We start from the raw sequence: 25,063 nt of genomic DNA on the forward strand, positions 1-25,063 counted from the left end.
ACAGGAACACAGGTTGGTAGTCTGAGAGTAGATCTGCAGCTGGTAAACAGGAACACATGTTGGTAGTCTGAGAGTAGATTTACAGCTGAAAAACAGGAACACGGGTTGGTAGTCTGAGACTAAAGTTGCAGCTGGTAAACAGGAACACAGGTTAGTAGTCTGAGAGTAGATCTACAGCTGGTAAACAGGAACACAGGTTGGTAGTCTGAGAGTAGATCTGCAGCTGGTAAACAGGAACACATGTTAGTAATCTGAGAGTAGATCTGTAGCTGGTAAACAGGAACACAGGTTGCTAGTCAGAGATTAGATCAGTAAGCTGGTAAACAGGAACACGGGTTGGTAGTCTGGGAGTAGATCTGCAGCTGGTAAACAGGAACACAGGTTGACAGTCTTACAGTAGAGCTGCAAGCTGTAAGTATGGTCCGGAATGGCTTAGAGTCCTGATCATTAGACTTTGCCAATTATCCCACACTGCTTCTTTATATTTCCTAAACAAAGTGTATTTATTTACATCCACTTCTGATGAAGACATTTTCCAACTTTGAAATATATAAGGAACCCCAATGTGAATAACCAGCTTTGAGTGATATTTTTTTTTAAATAAGCTTTAGTAATGTATAAGCAGACTTTATAAGAACTAGTACTGTGGACATCACTTTTGTCAGGAACAAGATAAAAACTGGTTTACTTGAACTCTACAATACTAGCTAAATTATTATTCTTATTGTGTACAAAAAAATTTTTTAACTAAAGTTATTTGGATACTTTATTATAATTTATAATTGGCTGCACAGTGTTTTAAACTTGATTGGTTTGTATCTTTTTGCAGCTTTTTTATTTATCTTTTACCTGTGTTGCTGAGTAAGATAATAAGTATAATAATCAAAATATTGAAACAGTTCTTCAACAGATGTTTATGAGAGAGGACTGAACTTTAATTAATAGCTCAGTCTTAAAATTCATGTACTGTTAAACTAATAGCTTTCAAGATCGTAAATAATAAACAATATTATTATTATTTTTATTTATTTTTTACAAATTGCTAAATAATACTAAGTATAAGTGCAAAATATTATAAAATGTCTCCCTCTATGAACATTTATGATACTTTCTAAATCTCAAAATTAGAGGAAAATAAAGATTGGAAATCCGGCAAGTTAAATTACAGGAATAGTTGACAACATAAATAAATTGCAAAATATTTTATAATGCATAATTAATAATTTTATAATATAATCTCAAAGTGTTTCAAGTCCCTTTAACTAATGTTGTTTAAGGATGGCTGAAACGAGTTATGAACAACATAAAAATCTGACATCATTTAAACTAGAATCATCTGAGTGTCCTTGGTCTTCCTGAACCTTGGTTTTCATACCACATATCCCCTGGACACACTTTTCACTCATTTCTCCATAACTACCCCAGGAATACCCAAGTCCTTCCAAATGTTCATTATCGGAGCACACAAACTTAATGTTGTTAACTCCTGTGGCATCTCTTTGTCGTCCTTCTGTCACAACTCTCAAATAGAAAGACACCAGGTATCCAGAAGGGCACCACATAGGACTGGTCCAATGTCCCCATCTACAAGAGAAGAATAGTAAGGGGTTTGCTGAAAATATTTATTAAAGGGACACTAAAGTCCAAATTAAACTTTTATGATTTAAAAAGAGCATGCAGTTTTAAGGCATTTTCCAATTTACTTCCATTATTACATTTTGTACAGTCTTTTCATATGCACACTTTTTGAGACACCAGCTCCTACTGAGCATGTGCTCCAGTTCAGAGCATTTACTTAAACTAGTCTGCGATTGGCTGATGGATATCCCATGATATAGGGGCTAGAAAATGGGGGGAAATACATTTGTCGGAAAAAAATCTACTGTTTACTTGAAATTGAAGCTTCTAGCATTTATAGGGCTAGATTACAAGTAATGCACAAATGTTAGCGTGTGATGGGATAAGCAATATTGCAACAGTGCTAACTATCGTGCATATTACAAATTGAAAGTAAAATAAACTGTGCTTGAAGAGTTATTGTGACTGAAGACCTAGGGGTAGATTTATCATACCCCGGGCAGACATGATTTGCTATAGCGAATAATGTCTGCCCTGCATCGCTAAATGCTGACAGCATACGCAGTTGGCATTTAACATTGCACAAGCATTTCTGATGAAATTACTTGTGCAATGCTGCCCCCTGCACATTCACGGCCAATCGGCCGCTAGCAGGGGGTGTCAATCATCCCGATCGTATCTGATCGGGATGATTGCAGTCCGCCACCTCAGAGGTGGGGGATGAGTTAAAGAGCAGTGGTATTAAGACCGCTGCTTCTTATCTCCTGTTTCTGGCGAGCCTGAAGGCTTGCGTGGAAAAAGCAGCATCCGCTGCTTAATAAATCGGCCACCTTGTGTAAAGTGTATGAGTAAAACATTTTTGTTCACAAAACACATCAATAACATATTAAAATAAGCTACTAAACTCATATATACACTATTCATAAAAGATCATGTAAATGTTGATAAAATCCTTTATTAGGGTTAAAAGGTATATTGTTCATGACAAAGGACTTGATGATCAAAAACTCGGCGCTATGGAGAGAAATCAATCAAAATCTTTGGGGGATTTTTTTGAACATTTTATTTTAATGTATGTGTCTCTCCTTCACAAGCAGAACTCTGTTAGCGACATAAAAAGTTAAAAAGCTAAAATTTGCCTTTATATCATTTTCTAAGGCATGCTGGTGAGACTGCAGAGAAATTTTTACCAGAGTGGAGAGATTTGTATCATCAGGTCCAATGCGTTTGAGTGGAAAGGGCTCCAATGTATATAAATATATATATATGTATAAATATATATGTCTAAATATGTTTATGTGATTATGTAAACATGTTTATAAACATGTATGTATATACATGTGTATACATGTGTAAGTAAATCTTTAAAATGTTGTCCCATTGATCAGATCCCTCAGTTAAGGATGGGAGGTGATCATAAAAAGTTGTTACTGCAAATGGAAATATTTTGGATAGTGGAACTTGACACATTGAGGCCTATCTATCAAGCTCCAAATGGAGCTTGAAGGGCCGTGTTTCTGGCGAGTCTTCAGACTCGCCAGAAACAGCAGTTATGAAGCAGTGGTCTAAAGACCGCTGCTCCATAACCCTGTCCGCCTGCTCTGAGTGGACAGACATCGCCACAATTCAACCCGATCAAGTACAATCGGGTTGATTGACACCTCCTTGCTGGCGGCCCATTGGCCGCAAGTCTGCAGGGGCAGCGTTGAACCAGCAGCTCTTGTGAGCTGCAGGTGCAATGCTGAATATGGAGAGCGTATTGCTCTCTGCATTCAGCGAGGTCTTGTGGACCTGATCCTCACTGTCGGATCATGTCCGCAAGACCTTTGTTAAACTGGCCTCCAAGTATCCAAAAAGATTAAACACCTATGTTTCATATTCTTGTTTTCTGTAATAAAATGAATATGGTATTGATTATATCACTTTTGACTACGACACTTCTCTGTTTATAGCAAGCTGAGTGTACTTTAACCCCTTAAGGACAAGGACATTTTTCAATTTCTTTCCCTTAAGGAAAAGGGCTATTTTTACATTACTGTTTGTGTTTAGCTGTAATTTTCCTCTTACTCATTTACTGTACCCACACATATTATATACCGTTTTTCTCGCCATTAAAAGATACTATTATTTTCAACATATCTTATAATTCACCGTAAACATTTTTTAAAATATGATGAAAAAATGACCCCCAAAATCTGTTACACATCTACAACTACCAAAAAAACACCCATGCTAAATAGTTTCTAAAGTTTGTCCTGAGTTTAGAAATACCCAATGTTTACATGTTCTTTGCTTTTTTTTGCAAGTTATAGGGCAATAAATACAAGTAGCACTTTGCTATTTCCAAACCATTTTTTTTCCAAAATTAGCTATAGTTACATTGGAACACTGATATCTGTCAGGAATCCCTGAATATCCCTTGACATGTATATATATATTTTTTTTAGTAGACAACCCAAAGTATCGATCTAGGCCCATTTTGGTATATTTAATGCCACCATTTCACCACCAAATGCGATCAAATAAAAAAAAATTGTTCACTTTTTCACAAACCTTTAGGTGGAATTATGGCACAAATGGTTGTAAATGCTTCTCTGGGATCCCCTTTGTTCAGAAGTAGCAGACATTTATGGCTGTGGCATTACTTTTTGGTAATTAGAAGGCCGCTAAATGCCGCTGCGCACCACACTTGTATTAGGCCCAGCAGTGAAGGGATTAATTAGGTAGCTTGTAGGGTTAATTTTAGCTTTAGGGTAGTGTAGTAGACAACCCAAAGTATTGATCTAGGCCCATTATGATATATATCATGCCACCATTTCACCGCCAAATTAGATCAAATAAAAAAAAATTGTTCACTTTTTCACTAACTTTGGGTTTCTCACTGAAATTATTTACAAACAGCTTGTGTAATTATGGCACAAATGGTTGTAAATGCTTCTCTGGGATCCCCTTTGTTCAGGAATAGCAGACATATATGGCTTTGGCATTGCTTTTTGGTAATTAGAAGGCTGCTAAATGCTGCTACGCACCACACTTGTATTATTTATGCCCAGCAGTGACAGGGTTAATTAGGTAGCTTGTAGGGAGCTTGAAGGGTTAATTTTAGCTTTAGTGTAGAGATCAGCCTCCCACCTGACACATCCCACCCTCTGATCCCTCCCAAACATCTCTCTTCCCTCCCCCACCTCACAATTGTCCCCGCCATCTTAAGTACTGGCAGAAAGTCTGCCAGTACTAAAATAAAAGGCTTTTTTAAAAAAAAAAAAAAATATATCTGTTCAGCTGTGATAGACCCCCCTTAGACCCCAAACTCCCTGATCCCCCGCAAACAGCTCTCTAACCCTCCCCCCACTACCTATTTGCTGCCATCATTTCTTTTTGCTACATACTTGTAATGCATTGAGGTTTAGGAGTCCTTTTTTTATTTTGTTTTATTGAGGATATACAAAAAATGAAAGAGCATACAAGTAAAATGTATATATACGCTGACATCAAGATTGTATACAGAGCTTGACTTATATATAACAATATTAACAGAAAAACTGTCCTCATTTTTATCCTTTTAAATATTCAATTTGACATCTCATGGGTCCCTGACAGATATGTTTTAAACAATGTAGGGAAATTTTATAGTAAGATCCTTTAGGAACATCATATGAAACAAGCTACAACACTGTATACAGTTGAACTATATGATCAAAGTGATATAGGCATTAAAGCGACGTAATACTCAAATGCTTAATCAATAGAAAGTGATGCAGCATAACTGTAAAAAGCTGACAAGAAAATATCACCTGAGCATGACCGTAATTGGTCTATATGAGCCTTTGGTATTGTAATTTGTTTGATATTGTAAGTATTATGGGCGATTGGAGTGGGTCTAGTTCGGAGGCATACCACTAGCCGGAAGGCGGTGAAAGGGAAGGAATAGGGGAGGGGGAAAGAAGAAAGATATTTTACCTCACAATTTCTTCAGCTCACCAGAGTAAGTGCTCAGTAAACAGTTACACTTCAGCTGTTTGCTGTCATTAACTATTGATTAGGAAAGGAAGTTCTCACTGTTCTATAAAGGAATTTATAATTAAATAGACATTGCCGTTATATCACAACGTATAGAGGCTGTCTATATATGGTGTGCAATATTTTGGCCCTCTTATGGCCCTGGCCGCAGGCTGCAAAAAAGAAGGGGAAAAATAATAAATATTACATATATAAACCACTATTGTTAGAGATAATGCATAAATAGGAGAATAGTGTGATCTTTTTGATTATTAGTTAATTCATCTTTTATATTGGTTGGAAAAAGCTATATGAAGAGGTTTTTATATCCCTCTTTGCTTTTATACTGAATTGATTAAATAATTAGGGAACAATAATCTATAATAACATTGTAATGTGAGAGAGAATACCCAAAACTGCAATTAAAGTTCACATTCTAGAGCTAAACATTGTAAAATACATCAACATGTGTTATACTATATAATAAATTAACTTGAGCCCACACAGTAAAGCTCCTGAGGTCCCATGAGTCCCACAAAGTGTCATCTCAACAGCGGATCCTATGAGCTAGAGTCCAGGTGATTTAATGTCAGAACCCTAAATCGCCTTGCAAAGCTTCCCCGCCAGTATGAGCAATGTAGTTAAGGTTCCTCCAGCCTATGGGTTGTTTGATGGTGGTTCTCCGGTAATACTGCACAGTATTTTAGAAGAATGGACCTCCTAGTAATTAAGTACATGGAACAAAGAAGGCTGGCTGCACTATATGTAAGTGGTTTCCCACATTAGGTGATAGTAGTGCTATGGTATATCTGGTTCAATTGACTTCTTAAATTTTGATGTTAAAGGGACATGAAACCCACATTTTTTCTTTCATGATTTAGAAAGAGAATGCAATTTTAAACATCTTTCTAATTTACTTCTATTATCTAATTTGTTTTATTCTCTTGATATTCTTTGCTGAGAAGCATATCTAGATATGCTTGGTAGCTGCTGATTGGTTGCTGCACATAGAAGCCTCGTGTGATTGGCTCACCCATGTGCATTGCTTTTTCTTCAACTAAGGATATCTAAAAAATGAAGCAAAATAAATAATAGAAGTAAATTGTAACGTTGTTTAAATTTGTATTCTCTATCTGATTCATGAAAGAAAGATTTGGGGTTTAGTGGCCCTTTAAAGTCCCGTTAGCATGATCTTTTGGTTAATATGTCCCACTTGCACTGTCATGTGTGTCACTAACAGTACTTACATCTTTATAACCAGGTTTTAAAATGGGATCACGTAATTGTGAGTTCCATAGGAACCTATTGCAATCTGTTTCCATCTGCAACACTGCTAAACCATATTAATGCCAATGGTATGTTTGCATGATGGGCATTCTTGGCACTATTTTTCTATTGTTATATGGTCACATTTAAAGTTTCACAAGTATTGTTTTTACAATATTTATTTATATTCGGCTAGATTACGAGTTTGGCGTTATAAGTGAAAAAGCAGAGTTATGGGTTATAACACTGCTTTTTCACTACCGCTGCTATTAAGAGTCTTGTCAAAAAAGCTGTACCGCACACTTTTTTGGCCGTAACGCAAATTAACTTACGCAAAGTCTTTTTTCAATGGGACTTCCATAGCGCCGATATTACAAGCGTTTTCTGGGAGGCCAAAAATTGAACGGTACAGCCTATCCCGCAAGATTCGTAACGCAATCTAAAGTCAGTAGTTATGAGTTTTACGCTACAAAGCTGTAGCATAAAACTCATAACTAAAGTGCTCAAAAACATAATTTATGTAAGAATTTACCTGATAAATTCATTTCTTTCATATTGGCAAGAGTCCATGAGCTAGTGACGTATGGGATATACAATCCTACCAGGAGGGGCAAAGTTTCCCAAACCTCAAAATTCCTATAAATACACCCCTCACCGCACCCATAATTCAGTTTAACGAATAGCCAAGTAGTGGGGTGATAAAGAAAGCAGTAAAAAGCATCAGCAAAGGAATTTGGAAATAATTGTGCTTTATACAAAAAAATCATAACCACCATAAAAAGGGTGTGCCTCATGGTGTGGAACTCAACTCAAGAGTCACTAGAGAGGGAGGAATAAAAATAAACAACAGCCATTTTCCACGGAAAAAAATAATCCACCACCCAAATTATAAGTTTATTCTATAATGACAACACTGAAACAGCTGCCTGAATAACTTTTCTACCAAAGACTGCTTCTGAAGAAGCAAATACATCAAAACGGTAGAATTTAATAAATGTATGCAAAGAGGACCAAGTTGCCGCTTTGCAAATCTGATTAACTGAAGCTTCATTCTTAAAAGCCCACGAAGTGGAGACTGATCTAGTAGAATGAGCTGTAATTCTCTGAGGCGGGGCCTGACCCGACTCCAAATAAGCTTGAAGAATCAAAAGCTTTAACCAAGAAGCCAAGGAAATAACAGAGACCTTCTGACCTTTCCTAGGACCGGAAAATATAACAAATAGACTAGAAGTCTTCCTGAAATCTTTAGTAGCTTCAACATAATATTCCAAAGCTCTTACCACATCCAAAGAATGTAAGGATCTCTCCAAAGAATTCTTAGGATTAGGGCACAAGGAAGGGACAACAATTTCTCTACTAATATTGTTAGAATTCACAACCTTAGGTAAAAATTGAAATGAAGTCCGCGAAACAGCCTTATCCTGATGAAAAATCAGAAAAGGAGATTCACAAGAAAGAGCAGATAGCTCAGAAACTCTACAAGCAGAAGAGATGGCCAAAAGGAACAACACTTTCCAAGAAAGTAGTTTAATATCCAAAGAATGCATAGGCTCAAAAGGAGGAGCCTGTAACACCTTTAAAACCAAATTAAGACTCCAAGGAGGAGAAATTGATTTAATGACAGGCTTGATACGAACTAAAGCCTGTACAAAACAGTAAATATCAGGAAGTTTAGCAATCTTTCTGTGAAATAAAACAGAAAGAGCAGAGATTTGTCCCTTCAAGGAACTTGGAGACAAACCTTTATCCAAACCATCCTGAAGAAACTGTAAAATTCTAGGAATTCTAAAAGAATGCCAAGAGAATTTACGAGAAGAACACCATGAAATGTAAGTCTTCCAAACTCGATAATAAATCTTTCTAGAGACAGATTTACGAGCTTGTAACATAGTATTATTCACTGAGTCATAGAAACCTCTATGACTTAGCACTAAGCGTTCAATTTCCATACCTTCAAATTTAATGATTTGAGATCCTGATGGAAAAATCGACCTTGAGACAGTAGGTCCAGCCTTAACGTAAGTGGCCAAGGTTGGCAACTGGACATCCGAACAAGATCCGCATACCAAAACCTGTGTGGCCATGCTGGAGCCACCAGCAACACAAACGATTGTTCAATGATGATTTTGGAGATCACTCTTGGAAGAAGAACTAGAGGCGGAAAGATGTAAGCAAGTTGATAACACCATGGAAGTGTCAACACATCCACTGCTTCCGCCTGAACATCCCTGGACCTGGACAGGTATCTGGGAAGTTTCTTGTTTAGATGAGAGGCCATCAGATCTATCTCTAGAAGACCCCACATCTGAACAATCTGAGAAAACACATCTGGATGGAGAGACCACTCCCCCGGATGTAAAGTCTGACGGCTGAGATAATCCACCTCCCAATTGTCTACACCTGGGATATGCACCGCAGAGATTAGACAGGAGCTGGATTCCGCCCAAGCAAGTATCCGAGATACTTCTTTCATGGCTTGGGGACTGTGAGTCCCACCCTGATGATTGACATATGCCACAGTTGTGATATTGTCTGTCTGAAAGTAAATGAACGGTTCTCTCTTTAACAGAGGCCAAAACTGAAGAGCTCTGAGAATTGCATGGAGTTCTAAAATATTGATTGGTAATCTCGCCTCTTGAGATTTCCAAACCCATTGTGCTGTCAGAGATCCCCAAACAGCTCCCCAACCTGAAAGACTTGCATCTGTAGTTATCACAGTCCAGGTTGGCCAAACAAAAGAAGCTCCTTGAACTAAATGCTGATGACTTAACCACCACATCAGAGAGTGTCGAACATTGGGATTTAAGGATATTAATTGTGATATCTTTGTATAATCCCTGCACCATTGATTCAGCATACAAAGCTGGAGAGGTGTCATGTGAAAACGAGCAAAAGGAATCACATCCAATGCTGCCGTCATGAGGCCTAAAACTTCCATGCACATAGCCACTGAAGGGAATGACTGAGACTGAAGGTGCCGACAAGCTGCAACCAATTTCAAACGTCTCTTGTCTGTTAGACACAGAGTCATAGACACTGAATCTATCTGGAAACCTAAAAAGGTGACCCTTGTCTGAGGAATCAAGAAACTTTTTTGTAAATTGATCCTCCAACCATGTTTCCGAAGAAACAACACTAGTTGATTTGTGTGAGATTCTGCAGAATGTAAAGACTGAACTAGTACCAAAATATCATCCAAATAAGGAAACACTGCAATACCCTGTTCTCTGATTACAGAGAGTAGGGCACCTAGAACCTTTGAAAAAATTCTTGGAGCTGTTGCTAGGCCAAATAGAAGAGCAACAAATTGGTAATGCTTGTCTAGAAAAGAGAATCTCAGGAACTGATAATGTTCTGGATGAATCGGAATATAAAGGTATGCATCCTGCAAGTCTATTGTGGACATATAATGACCTCGCTGAACAAAAGGCAGAATAGTCCTTATAGTCACCATCTTTAAAGTTGGTACTCTTACATAACGATTCAAAATTTTCAGATCCAGAACTGGTCTGAATGAATTTTCCTTCTTTGAGACAATGAATAGATTTGAATAAAACCCCAGACCTTGTCCCTGAAAAGGAACCACCTTGATTACCCCTGAAAACTCCAGGTCTGAAACACACTTCAGGAAAGCCTGAGCTTTTACTGGATTTGCTAGGATGCATGAGAGAAAAAAATCTTCTCACAGGAGGTCTTACTCTGAATCCTATTCGATACCCTTGAGAGACAATCCTCTGAATCCATTGATTTTGGACAGAATCTATCCAAATATCCTTGAAAAAACTTAATCTGCCCCTACCAACTGAGCTGGAACGAGGGCCGCACCTTCATGCGGACTTAGGGGCTGACTTTGGTTTGGATTTATTCCACTTTGAGGATGGCTTCCAATTGGAAACAGATTCCTTGGGGGAAGGATTAGACTTTTGTTCCTTATTTTGATGAAAGGAACAAAAACGGTTAGAAGCCTTAGATTTACCCTTAGGTTTTTTATCCTGAGGCAGAAAAACTCCCTTTCCCCCAGTAACAGTTGAAATAATAGAATCCAACTGAGAACCAAATAAATTATTACCTTGGAAAGAGAGAGATAGCAATCTAGACTTAGATGTCATATCAGCATTCCAAGATTTAAGCCACAAAGCTCTTCTAGCTAAAATAGCTAAAGACATGGATCTAACATCAATTTTGATAATATCAAAAATGGCATCACAAATAAAATGATTAGCATGTTGCAGTAAGCGAATAATGCTAGATATGTCAGAATCCAATTCTTATTGCGCTAAATTTTCCAACCAAAAAGTTGATGCAGCCGCAACATCAGCCAAAGAAATTGCAGGTCTGAGAAGATGACCTGGATACAAATAGGCTCTCCTTAGATAAGATTCAAGCTTCCTATCTAAAGGATCCTTAAAGGAAGTACTATCTTCCATAGGAATAGTGGTACGTTTAGCAAGAGTAGAAATAACCCCATCAACTTTGGGGACTTTTTCCCAAAACTCTATAGAAATTGCTGGTAAAGGATACAATTTTTTAAACCTTGAAGAAGGAATAAAAGAAGTACCAGGCTTATTCCATTCCTTAGAAATCATATCAGAAATAGCATCAGGAATAGGAAAAACCTCTGGAGTAACCACAGGAGGTTTAAAAACAGCATTTAAACGTTTACTAGACTTAACGTCAAGAGGACTGGCTTCCTGAATATCCAAAGTAATTAACACTTCTTTTAATAAAGAACAAATATACTCTATTTTAAATAAATAAGTAGATTTGTCAGTGTCAATATCTGAGGAAGGATCTTCAGATAGATCCTCATCAGAGGAGGATAAGTCATTATGTTGTCGGTGATTTGAAATTTCATCAACTGAGTAAGAAGTTTTAAAAGACCTTTTACGTTTATTAGAAGATGGAAATGCAGACAAAGCCTTCTGAATAGAATCAGTAACAAATGCTTTAAAATTCATAGGTATATCATGTACATTAGAAGTTGAAGGAACTACAACTGGCAATGTACTATTACTGATGGACACATTATCTGCATGTAAAAGTTTATCATGACAACTATTACAAATGACACTCAGAGAAATATCTTCCACAATCTTACAACAAATGCACTTAGCTTTGGTAGAACCGATGTCAGGCATCAAAGTTCCAACAGATACCTCTGAGGCAGGATCAGATTGAGACATCTTGCAAAATGTAAAAGAAAAAACAACATATAAAGCAAAATTATCAATTTCCTTATATGACAGTTTCAGGAACGGAAAAAAATGCAAACAGAATAGCCCTCTGACCTAGAAAAAGGCAAGAGGAAAACAGCAATGGGGTATAAAATTAATGAAAAATTTGGCGCCAAGTATGACGCACAACGTAAGGGAAAATTTTTTGGTGCCAACAATATCCGGAAATGGCACACTTGCTTCACTAACGACGCAACCGTGTGTAAGGCTTCCGCATCAATTACGATGGCGAAAATGACGAACTTGTGACAACAGACGTACTTTTTGCGCCAAAAAAATTCTCACACCAAGAATGACGCAATAAAGTCTAGCATTTGGTGCACCCGCGGACCTAATACTGCCCGCAATTTGTAAGAAAAAATTAGTCAATTTGAAAAAAAGACTAAAACCCAGTTAAGAAAAAAAATATTTCTTAATATGTTTATTTCCCAAATATGAAACTGACAGTCTGCACAAGGAAATACATGAACCTGACTCATGGCAAATATAAGTACAATACATATATTTAGCACTTTATATAAATGCATAAAGTGCCAGACCATAGCTGGGGTGTCTTAAATAATAAAAAACATACTTACCAAAAAAGACACCCATCCACATATAGCAGATAGCCAAACCAGTACTGAAACAGTTATCAATAGAGGTAATGGTAAATTGAGAGTATATCATCGATCTGAAAAGGGAGGTAGGAGATGAATCTCTACGGCCGATAACAGAGAACCTATGAAATAGACCCCCGTTAGGAAAATCATTGCATTCAATAGGTGATACTCCCTTCACATCCCGCTGACATTCGCTGTACTCTGAGAGGAATCGGGCTTCAAAAAAGATGAGAAGCGCATATCAACGTAGAAATCTTAGCACAGACTTACTACACCACCTCCATAGAAGGCAAAGTTTGTAAAACTGAATTGTGAGTGTGGTGAGGGGTGTATTTATAGGCATTTTGAGGTTTGGGAAACTTTGTCCCTCCTGGTAGGATTGTATATCCCATACGTCACTAGCTCATGGACTCTTGCCAATTACATGAAAGAAAGTACACTAACACCCATAATCTACCTATTAACCCCTAAACCAATGCCCTCCCGCATCGCAAACACTAAAATAAAATTATTAACCCCTAATCTGCCGCTCCGGACATCGCCACCACTATAATAAACATATTAACCTCTAAACCGCCGCACTCCTGCATCACAAACACTAGTTAAATATTATTAACCCCTAACCTGTCGCCCCTAACATCGCCTACCTAAATTTATTAACCCCTAATCTGCCGCCCCCAACGTCACCGCCACTATTCTAAATGTTTTAACCCCTAAACCTAAGTCTAACCCTTACACCCCCTAACTTAAATATAATTAAAATAAATCTAAATAAAATGACTATCATTACCTAAATAATTCCTATTTACAACTAAATACTTACCTGTAAAATAAACCCTAAGCTAGCTACAATATAACTAATAGTTACATTGTAGCCAGCTTAGGGTTTATTTTTTATTTTACAGGCAAATTTGTATTTATTTTAACTAGGTAAAATAGTTACTAAATAGTTATTAACTATTACTAAGTACCTAGCTAAAATAAATACAAATTTACCTGTAAAATAAAACTTAACCTGTCTTACACTAACACGTAACCTTACACTACAATTAAATAAATTACATAAATTAAATACAATTACATAAATTACAAAAACAAACAAACACTAAATTACACAAAAGAAAAAAAGAAAAATCAGATATTTAAACTAATTACATCTAATCTAATAGCCCTATCAAAATAAAAAAAGTCCTCCCAAAATAAAAAAAAAAAACCCTAGCCTAAACTAATCTACCAATAGCCCTTAAAAGGGCCTTTTGTGAGGCATTGCCCCAAAGAAATCAGCTCTTTTACCTGTAAAAAAAAATACAAACAACCCCCCAACAGTAAAACCCACCACCCACACAACAAACCCCCCAAATAAAACCTAACTAAAAAAACCTAAGCTCCCCATTGCACTGAAAAGGGCATTTGGATAGGAATTGCCCTTAAAAGGGCATTTAGCTCTTTTTCAGCCCAAAAGCCCTAATCTAAAAATAAAACCCACCCAATAAACCCTTAAAAAAAAACTAACACTAACCCCTGAAGATCCACTTACAGTTTTGAAGACCGGACATCCATCCTCAACGAAGCCTGGAGAAGTCTTAATCCAAGCGGCAAAAAGTCCTCAACGAAGCCGGGAGAAGTCTTCATCCAAGCCGGTAGAAGTGGACCGGTCCTCCAGACAGCAGAAGTCTTCATCCAGACGGCATCTTCTATCTTCATCCATCCGGCGCAGAGCGGCTCTATCTTCAAGACATCTGTTGCGGAGCAACCTCTTCAATCGAATTCTTCTTCCAGAATGAAGGTTCCTTTAAGTGATGTCATCCAAGATGGCGTCCCTTGAATTCCAATTGGCTGATAGAATTCTATCAGCCAATCGGAATTAAAGGTGAAAAAATCCTATTGGCTGATCCAATCAGCTAATAGGATTGAGCTTGCATTCTATTGGCTGATTGGAACAGCCAATAGAATGCGAGCTCAATCCTATTGGCTGATTGCATTAGCCAAAAGGATTTTTTCACCTTTAATTCCGATTGGCTGATAGAATTCTATCAGCCAATCAAAATTCAAGGGACACCATCTTGGATGACGTCACTTAAAGGAACCTTCATTCTGGAAGAAGACTGTGATTGAAAAGGATGCTCCGCGCAGGATGTCTTGAAGATGGAGCCGCTCTGCGCCGGATAAATGAAGATAGAAGATGCCGTCTCGATGAAGACTTCTGCCCGTCTGGAGGACCACTTCTGCAAGCTTGAATGAAGACTTCTCCCGGCTTTGTTGAGGACTTCTTGCTGCTTGGATGAAGACTTCTCCCGGCTTCGTTGAGGATGGATGTCCGGTCTTCAAAACTGTAAGTGGATCTTCGGGGGTTAGTGGTTTTTTTTAAGGGTTTATTGGATGGGTTTTATTTTTAGATTGAGGCTTTTGGGCTGAAAAAGAGCTAAATGCCCTTTTCAGGGCAATGGGGAGCTTAGGTTTTTTTAGTTAGGTTTTTATTTGGGGGGTTGGTTGTGTGGGTGGTGGGTTTTACTTTTGGGGGGTTGTTTGTATTTTTTTTACAGGTAAAAGAGCTGATTTCTTTGGGGTAATGCCCCGCAAAGGGCCCTTTTAAGGGCTATTGGTAGTTTAGTTTAGGCTAGGTTTTTTTTTTATTTTGATAGGGCTATTAGATTAGGTGTATTAAGTTTAAATATCTGATAATTTCTTTTTTTATTTTGTGTAATTTAGTGTTTGTTTTTTTGTAATTTATGTAATTGTATTTAATTTATGTAATTTATTTAATTGTAGTGTAAGGTTAGGTGTCAGTGTAAGACAGGTTAGGCTTTATTTTACAGGTAAATTTGTATTTATTTTAGCTACGTAGTTAGTAAATAGTTAATAACTATTTACTAACTAGTCTACCTAGTTAAAATAAATATAAACTTACCTGTAAAATAAAAATAAACCCTAAGATAGCTACAATGTAACTATCTTAGAGTTTATTTTACAGGTAAGTATTTAGTTTTAAATACTTATTTAGGTAATAATAGTAATTTTTATTCAGATTTATTTTAATTATATTTAATTTAGGGGGTGTTAGGGTTAGGTAGGGTTAATAAATTTAGTATAGGGGCGGCGACGGTGGGGGCAGCAGATTAGGGGTTAATAAATGTAGGTATGTGGCGGCGATATTAGGGGCTGCAGATTAGGGGTTAATAATATTTAACTATTGTTTGTGATGCGGGAGTGCGGCGGTTAAGGGGTTAATATGTTTATTATAGTGGCGGCGACTTTGGGGCGGCAGATTAGGGATTAATAAGTGTAGGTAAATTGCAGCGACGTTGGGGCGGGATATTAGGGGTTAATAAGTATAATGTAGGTGTCAGCGATGTTGGGGGCAGCATATTAAGGGTTAATAAGTATAAAGTAGGTGTCAGTGATGTCGGGGGCGGCAGATTAGGGGTTAATAAGTATAATGTAGGTGTCGGCGATGTCGGGGGTGGCAGATTAGGGGTTAATAAGTGTAAGATTAGGGGTGTTTAGACTCAGGGTTTATGTTAGGGTGTTAGGTGTAAACATAAATTTAGTCTTCCCATAGGAATCAATGGGGCTGCGTTAAGGAGCTTTATGCTGCTTTTTTGCAGGTGTTAGGCTCTTTTTCAGCCGGCTCTCCCCATTGATGTCTATGGGGAAATCGTGCATGAGCACATAAAACAGCTCACCGCAGCTTTCAGCAGCGCTGGTATTGGAGTGCGGTATGGAGCTCAATTTTGCTCTACACTCACTTTTTGCATGACAACGCCGGGTTTTTGTAAACCTGTAATACCAGCGCTGTAGAGAAGTGAGCGGTGACAATAACATGCAAGTTAACACCGCACCCCTCATAACGCAAAACTCGTAATCTAACCAATATATTGTTAAAGGGACAGTATACACTCATTTTCATATAACTGCATGTAATAGAAACTACTATAAAGAATAAGATGCACAGATACTGATATAAAAATCCAGTATAAAATGGTTTAAAAACTTACTTAGAAGCTTTCAGTTTAGCTCTGTTGAAAAGGTAGCTGGAAAGCCCACTACAAGTGGGAAATAAGACACTCCCCCCCCCCCCTTCTTTTGCATATGAAAAGAACCTTTACACAAACAGGAGCAAGCTGGAGAAGGTAGCTGACGGTATTCAAATAAAACTTTGGGGCTTGGTTAGGAGTCTGAAAATCAGAGCAATGTTATTTAAAAATAAGCAAAATTATACATTTTTAAAAAAAAAAAACTTTATGGTCTTTATAAATAGATCATCTACAAAACATTTATGCAAAGAAAAAATGAGTGTATAATGGCCATTTAAAGCACCATATCCATTTTGCCATGTTCTGAAAACAAGATTGTGGTTATGTGTTTCTCTGAAAAGGACTTACAATATCTTCTTATACTGGGTTTTTAAAGAACTAAAATTGTAAAGTGTGAACCCGCTCCATTGCAACATTGTATCTGTCTAGGAGACAGAGATTGCATTTTTATAGGGGTCGCTCCTTCATGCACTCTAAGTCCAAATGCAATCACAAAAGTGCATTTCAAAGTGCTTGTGCCCACATTATTGATCTCACATTCACGACAGAGTGTTCCAGTTTACAAGTTCCATAATGTAGTCATTCAGATGGTTTAGCATTAGTGCAGATGGAAACAGATTGCAATAGGTTCTATGGAATTTACAATTGTGATATCCAATTTTAAAACCTAGTTATAAAGATGTAAGTACTGTTAGTGACAAACACAACAGTGCGAGTGTGACTTAGAATTAAACTATCACTTAACGAGATTGCTCTATGCAATTTGTAGATGTTGGGCTCTTGGAGTGACTTTTCTTGCAGACCATTTTAGCTGTACACTCAACACATATACAAACCTATAGGTATGTAAATGTGTGACTTGCCCACTGTATACAGCATATACAATAGTGATGAATAAAGCTTTATTGAATCAATATCATGTATGTTAATAGATCTCTACAATGTCTCCTGTGGCAATTTCAGAGTGTTCTGCAGATGTGCAAGATAATAGACTGTTCCCAAATAGGCTTAAAATAGTTGTAAAGATGCCCAAAATGTCCTTTCAAAGCTTTATCACGTGTGTTGAGGTGATAATTTTGAAAAGTAAAAATGGCCTTGTAAAATGACTCAAAAATGTTATGTAAATATTTTAGTCCTATGGTACAAAATTTGATTATGTTGAATTGAAAAGTGACCCTTTGGCCAAAGAAATAGCCAAAAAAAAGTCCTCAGCTGATAGATTGTGATCAAGGCCATAGTCATATGCAAGCACCAGTGCATTCATAAAACACATAAGAGCATTGCCTTTTCATACTTTTATGTCCTTCAAGTTATATTAGTAATATCTCAATCCTGTCTATTTTGTTTTAGGCAAGACCAGATCACACACACAAACTGGTTGCAAACAGTACTTGTACATAATCAAATTCCTGGTACATGCTTTTATTAACCAAATCCCATTTTAACAAGTCACAAGTAATCCCTGTTCAGTCTAAAATCCTCACAAACGTCCTTTTCATTACACTTTCTTTGATCTTGTGTAAAGACTTAACTCTATCCACAAGGCTACCTAGAACTCATTGTAGATTAATCAAAAATAAATATTTAACTGCCCTAACACTGAACAACCCAAAGTTATTAACCATAACAATGTCCCTCCCATCACAATTAACTTAAACTGCACCACTGTCCCTCCAGGAAATAACCTCTAATTACACTGCAATCCCACCACAATAAACTCTAATTGTGCACTTTTCCCCAATACCGTAAACATTTACTGTATCAGTCCCACCACACTCAACCATAGCCATGGCGTATACCCTTAACATTCAGGCCCTGGTCAAACAAGCCTATCCTGGCCTGATTAAACAACCTCCCACCACAACCCCAAAAATCCCAAAGAACACACCTAGAAAATTAAAATGTTGAAATACCACTATAAATCCAAGAGACCCCTACATAAATCTCCTTCCAATAAACCCAATGAAAGGGTCAATTCCAACAGTGAAGCAAATAAATCTTGATTGGTTAATATTTAAGCCAATTGCTTAAGAATGTTTAGAATGTTTTAGCAATCAGAAGGTCCCTTACGTGGTGGAACCCTCTAATGTTGGAATAGATTGAGGTGATGTTGTGTTTAGGGATAAATGCAGCTGATTGTCTTATAGTGGTGCTGAGACAGCTTAGGGAGCTGGGGTTGAAAGTTGGTCCATGCCAAAAGAATAGTGATAACACCTTTTTCGGCAGTTACAAAGAGACAGGGGATTCACCCCACTAGGCAGTTATTTACACAAAAATCATAAATATTTCAAGAATGTCTATCCAAGCTTATATATATCAGTAATTTACTTTCCAAGCAGCCTCATATAGAGCAAGGACCAATTCTTTCCCCAAAGTTCATGGTAGCAACTGGTTAATGCCTAGTTAACTCTTTTACTCATTTGTAAACAGTATTGTTAAGATCTGCTATTTTACAATGAGTATACTATATTCCTTGTGAATACTTTTGTGCTTCTTAACGAGACACAGAAGTCAAAATTACATTTTCATGATATATTTAAAAAAAAAAAAAAACTTTTAATTTATGTTTATTATGAAATTGACCTCTTTATCTCTTTGGCAGTAACTAGTGAGGCATGTTCAGGAGTGTGCACATCTCTTAAGCCATGTATAACATTGTTATAAACATTGTTACAAACAATGCTGCTACATAGAATTTAAACCACATACAAACTGTAACGAAGCCTCAGTATTCTCTCAACAAAAAGAGCTAATATTAAATAAAGAATACCAAGAGAAAGAGCTACTTTTAATAAAAGGACTTCCATGTCCATTTAAATATTATCGCCTAGATTTAGAGTTTTGTCGGTAAAGACCCGCGTAGCTAATGCAGCTTTTTTCCCCAACGCACCCTTAAGACAACGCTGGTATTTAGAGTTGTCTGAAGGGCTGCGTTAGGCTCCAAAAAGGGTAGGTTGAGAAGAATTTACCGCCACTTCAACTCTCAATACCAGCGTTGCTTACGGTAGCGGTAAGCTGGCAAATTGTGCTCGTGCACGATTCCCCCATAGGGGAAAAAAAGCAGTGTTAAGTTCCCAACGCAGCCCCATTGTTTCCTATGGGGAAACACTTTCTAAGTCTGCACCTAACACCCTAACATGTATCCCGAGTCTAAACACCCCTAACCTTACACTTATTAACCCCTAATCTGCCACCCCCGCTATCACTGACACCTGCTGTATTTTATTAACCCCTAATCTGCTGCTCCGTACACCGCCACAAGCTACATTATCCCTATGAACCCCTAATCTGCTGCCCCTAACATCACCGAAACCTATATTATATTTATTAACCCCTAATCTGTCCCCCCCCAACGTCGCCGCCACCTACCTACACTTATTAACCCCTAATCTGCCGACCAGACCTCGCCGCTACTCTAATAAATGTATTAACCCCTAAAGCTAAGTCTAACCCTAACACCCCCCTAAGTTAAATATAATTATAATCTAACAAAATAAATTAAATCTTATTAACTAAAGTATTCCTATTTAAAACGAAATACTTACCTATAAAATAAACCCTAATATAGCTACAATATAACAAATAATTATATTGTAGCTATTTTAGGATTTATATTTATTTTACAGGCAACTTTGTATTTATTTTAACTAGGTACAATAGCTATTAAATAGTTATTTACTATTTAATAGCTACCTAGTTAAAATAATTACAAAATTACCTGTAAAATAAATCCTAACCTAAGTTACAATTAAACCTAACACTACACTATCAATAAATTAATTAAATAAATTACCTACAATTAAATAAACTAAACTAAATTACAAAAACAAACACTAAATTACAAAAAATAAAAAAAGATTACAAGAATATTAGGCTAATTACACCTACTCTAAGTCCCCTAATAAAATAACCCCCCCCCCCAAAAAAAATAAAGGTCCCTACCCTATTCTAAATTAAAAAGTAATCAGCTCTTTTACCAGCCCTTAAAAGGGTTTTTTGCGGGGCATTGCCCCAAAGTAATCAGCTCTTTTGCCTGTAAAAAAAAATATAACCCCCCAACATTAAAACCCACCACCAACATACCCCTACTCTAACCCAAACCCCCCTTAAATAAACCTAACACTACCCCCCTGAAGATCTCCCTACCTTGAGTCGTCTTCACCACATTCTATTGGCTGATCGGAACAGCCAATAGAATGAGAGATCAATCTGATTGGCTGATTGGATCAGCCAATCAGATTTTCCTACCTTAATTCCAATTGGCTGATAGAATCCTATCAGCCAATCAGAATTCAAGGGACGCCATCTTGGATGACGTCACTTAAAGGAACCTTCATTCGTCTGGTAGTCATCAGGTAAGAAGGATGTTCCGCGCCGGAGGTCTTGAAGATGGAGCCGCTCCTCGTCGGATGGATGAAGATAGAAGATGCCGTTTGGATGAAGATGTCTGCCGGTCCGGATGTCCTCTTCTGCCCTGATAGGATGAAGACTTCTGCTGGTCTGGATGTCCTCTTTTTCCCCATCAGATGAAGACTTCGGCCCGGCTGGGTGAAGACGACTCAAGGTAACGAGATCTTCAAGGGGGTAGTGTTAGGTTTATAGTGTAGGGGTATGTGGGTGGTGGGTTTTAATGTTGGGGGGGTCGTATTTTTTTTTACAGGCAAAAGAGTTGATTACTTTGGGGCAGAGAGCCGGTGTTCTGTAAGCTGCGCGCCTGATTGTGGCCTAAAGATCTTACCCAGAGGACTGAGGGAGCAACATATGGAAGCTCGGATATTGGCGATCTGTCATCCCCCCTTGCCCCTCTGCTGCTGCTGCCGACCTGAGCTAAGCCGCTTAGACGGATTACAAATTCGGCTGAAGTCCTGCGGTTGGAGGTGACGTGGCGACAGCTGCGACGGAGACCCAGTCGGAAATTCACTAAAGTGAGACAGCAGCGGAGCAGTGAAGAAGTCCTCCAAGGGACACAACTACCCGATAGCTCCGGACTTTGTGAGTACCCACGGCGGGAGGGGCTGAAGGGCATAGCCTCATAACACTGACCGGTGAGGTCGATCCTGGCTCTGGCCATAGAGGGACCCTCATAGAACTCACTCACACATAGGGCGACAGCTTGGGCCCATAGCCGCGCAGACAGATTTGTGGGGGACACTACACCATCGCTACCGAACTGACAAAGGGAATAACTCCCTGAGTATTGCAGAGATTGGTGTCCTCACTAGTAGTGCACGCAGCTTCCTCAGAGACAGGCCGCACTGGGCCTAGATCCTGAACTTGATCCAGCAGAGATTTTCTGATTCTCACTGCGCCAGAATCGATTTAGGTATTAGTGAGTGGCAGAAAGAAGCTGTAGGCTATGCTTTGGGGAGTAACCCAGTGAACTTGAGGGGGCTTTCATTTCATTTAAAATAGCACTATATCCCCCATATACTTTTTATTACAACAGAAGCCCTCAAAAATAATTTTAAAGCCATTGGCTGGGACTACCTCTGCCCTGGATATAAGAAATATATAGCTTGATTAGGCACATTGCAGCCTCTGCCACAGTATACAGAACTTATCAATTGATAGCAGCGACAGGAGCTGCAACTGGGCTGCGGTGATGACCAGTAAAAGAAATTCTAAACCTGCAAAAAGTACCCAGTCCTCTATGATGGAGAACTATTTAATTGCTGCAGACCCGGCTACCCCAGCTACCAGGCCTGACCCACATACTATAGCACAAGTCCATTGCTCTGAGCCTGTTGTTGGGCAACAAAATTTTGTGACAAAAGAAGACATCAGACATCTCTCCTCTAAGGATGACATAAAGGAGGCTATGAAGGACTTTAAGTCCATGTTTGGTGAGCTGAAGAAAGAAATAGCTGCAGTTGACCATAGAGTCATTCAAATTGAAGAGAAACATGAGGCACTCAACTCAGACCTCCAGCTCCAGGCCAGCTTCATACAGGCTCAGGAAAGCACAGTACACACGCTAATGGACCGAATAGAGGATTTGGAAAATAGAAGCCGCAGAAACAACTTGAGACTGAGGGGTGTCCCGGAAACGGTAGAACCCCCGGCTATCCAGGCCTACATACAAGACTTTGCCAAATACCTTAAGAATACAGAAGCAGGCCCTGAAATTCCGATAAAGAGGGCACACAGGGCCTTGCGTCCTAAACCGCCAAACCGGGCCCCTCCCAGAGACATAATATTAAAATTGTTTTGCTTTAAGGACAAAGAGGACATTCTACAGATGGCCAGAGTAAAACAGCTAATAGAATTTAGGGGATCCGAAATACAGGTATACTCCGATCTATGTCCAGCCACCCTACAGAAAAGACGGGTCCTCCGATTTATTACTACCACGCTGAAGGACAAAAAGATCCCCTATAGATGGGGCTTGCCTACTTGTCTAATCGTAACAAGGAACAACACAACACATGTTTTCAGAAACATAGAGGACCTGCCTTCTTTTAATCAAAAGAAAATGTAGAAGGAAAAAATGGATATATCAGAGCACTCAGAAAATACTGAATAGGGAAATTCTATATATATGTGGATTTGCAGGAATCAGGTTTATATAAAACGTAACTTTTAATGATAAAAAATAAAATTATATCTATATATATGTGGTGACAAACATTCACTCAATCAAGTGTAGTTAAAAACAGTTAAAATGGATAATGAATGCTGTAATGCCAGGTATTAACCATACTAGGTGTGTTAAGTGGGTAGGTCTGGCAGGGAAGCACCATAAAATGCTCGCGGATTGCACGAATACTGATCTGCAAAAGAGGATTGACCTCAAACAATAATTATCTAACTAGTGCAATGCTGGAGCGGTGCTATCACTTGTCAGAATCCCACACTGTGTATATTAGTTTACAGATGGAGTTTAGCAATAAATTCCCATAGAAATACTGATCTGTTATAAGAGCCAATTCAAAGGCAAACAGTCAGGTAAGAATACTATCGAAGTCACCTATATATTAACATCCATACATAACTATTGGGGTTTAACACAAACAAAGCATTAAGACTTGCATTCATACAGAGCGCCTGATGCGCATTTCGCCACGTCCGTGGCTTTCTCTCTAGCCTTTGAGAAAGCCACGGACGTGGCGAAATGCGCATCAGGTGCTCTGTATGAATGCAAGTCTTAATGCTTTGTGTGTGTTAAACCCCAATAGTTATGTATGGATGTTAATATATAGGTGACTTCGATAGTATTCTTACCTGACTGTTTGCCTTTGAATTGGCTATTATAACAGATCAGTATTTCTATGGGAATGTATTGCTAAACTCCATCTGTAAACTAATATACACAGTGTGGGATTCTGACAAGTGATAGCACCGCTCCAGCATTGCACTAGTTAGATAATTATTGTTTGAGGTCAATCGTCTTTTGCAGTTCAGTATTCGTGCAATCTGCGAGCATTTTATGGTGCTTCCCTGCCAGACCTACCCACTTAACATACCTAGTATGGTTAATACCTGGCATTACAGCATTCATTATCCATTTTAACTGTTTTTAACTACACTTGATTGAGTGAATGTTTGTCACCACATATATATATAGTTTTATTTTTTATCATTAAAAGTTACGTTTTATATAAACCTGATTCCTGCAAATCCACATATATATAGAATTTCCATATTCAGTATTTTCTGAGTGCTCTGATATATCCATTTTTTCCTTCTACATTTTCTTATGTTTATACAGGATATTGAGCACCCCCCACCCTATTAATTGGTAAGGATTATTTTCCTTCTATGTTCATATAGCATAATTGTGCTGGGGTACTAATACGCAAAGTAATACAATAGTATTTCTCCTTTACAATTTCTAAACTTCTTTTAATCAAGCCTTGGGACTCCGCATACGACCACCACCGAGGAGGCCGGGGGCCCCAGCGGACCAAGCTGATGAGGAACATGATGAGATCCAACAACTTCCTGGCTGAATCAGGATCTCTTAGTGAGAAGAACCGTATCTGGACTCGGAGACAGGTTTAATCTCACAATCCCATTAATGTGTCCCAATAGGGATATATCAGGACATTGACAAGAGTCTGTTCCTTTAAGGTTTGGACAATTGCTATGCCTAAGCATATTTGTTTCACACATTTAAGCTACAAGTTATTATATAGTTAAAGGTTTATCTTATTGGGATTGTAGCACAGGACATTAAAGAGGACTCACTTAAAAGTGAGGTGGGGGGATGTCATAGACAAACTTTAGATCAGGATACACTCTGCAGTTATACGACAATAGTATAATGTCTGGCTCATTAGGGATTATAGCAGAGTACACAAGCCCATGCACAACCCTAGACCTTGGCCCTCCAAATATAGAAATATTAAAT

At 38.2% G+C, this 25,063-nt stretch overlaps 1 protein-coding gene across 1 annotated transcript in view; it reads right to left on the bottom strand.

Annotated features, from left to right (window-relative positions):
• Positions 1–1,292: 1,292 nt before the first annotated feature.
• The window catches only part of LOC128664721 (vitelline membrane outer layer protein 1 homolog), a 30,737-nt gene continuing 6,966 nt past the window's right edge, over positions 1,293–25,063 (bottom strand). Inside the window, exon 3 of the mRNA XM_053719529.1 lies at positions 1,293–1,584. Coding sequence (XP_053575504.1) covers positions 1,293–1,584 — 292 coding nt within the window. The remainder of the gene's footprint in view (positions 1,585–25,063) is intronic.

This window comes from Bombina bombina, chromosome 6 (assembly GCF_027579735.1).
Source record: "Bombina bombina isolate aBomBom1 chromosome 6, aBomBom1.pri, whole genome shotgun sequence".
Taxonomy (NCBI): Eukaryota; Metazoa; Chordata; class Amphibia; order Anura; family Bombinatoridae; genus Bombina; species Bombina bombina.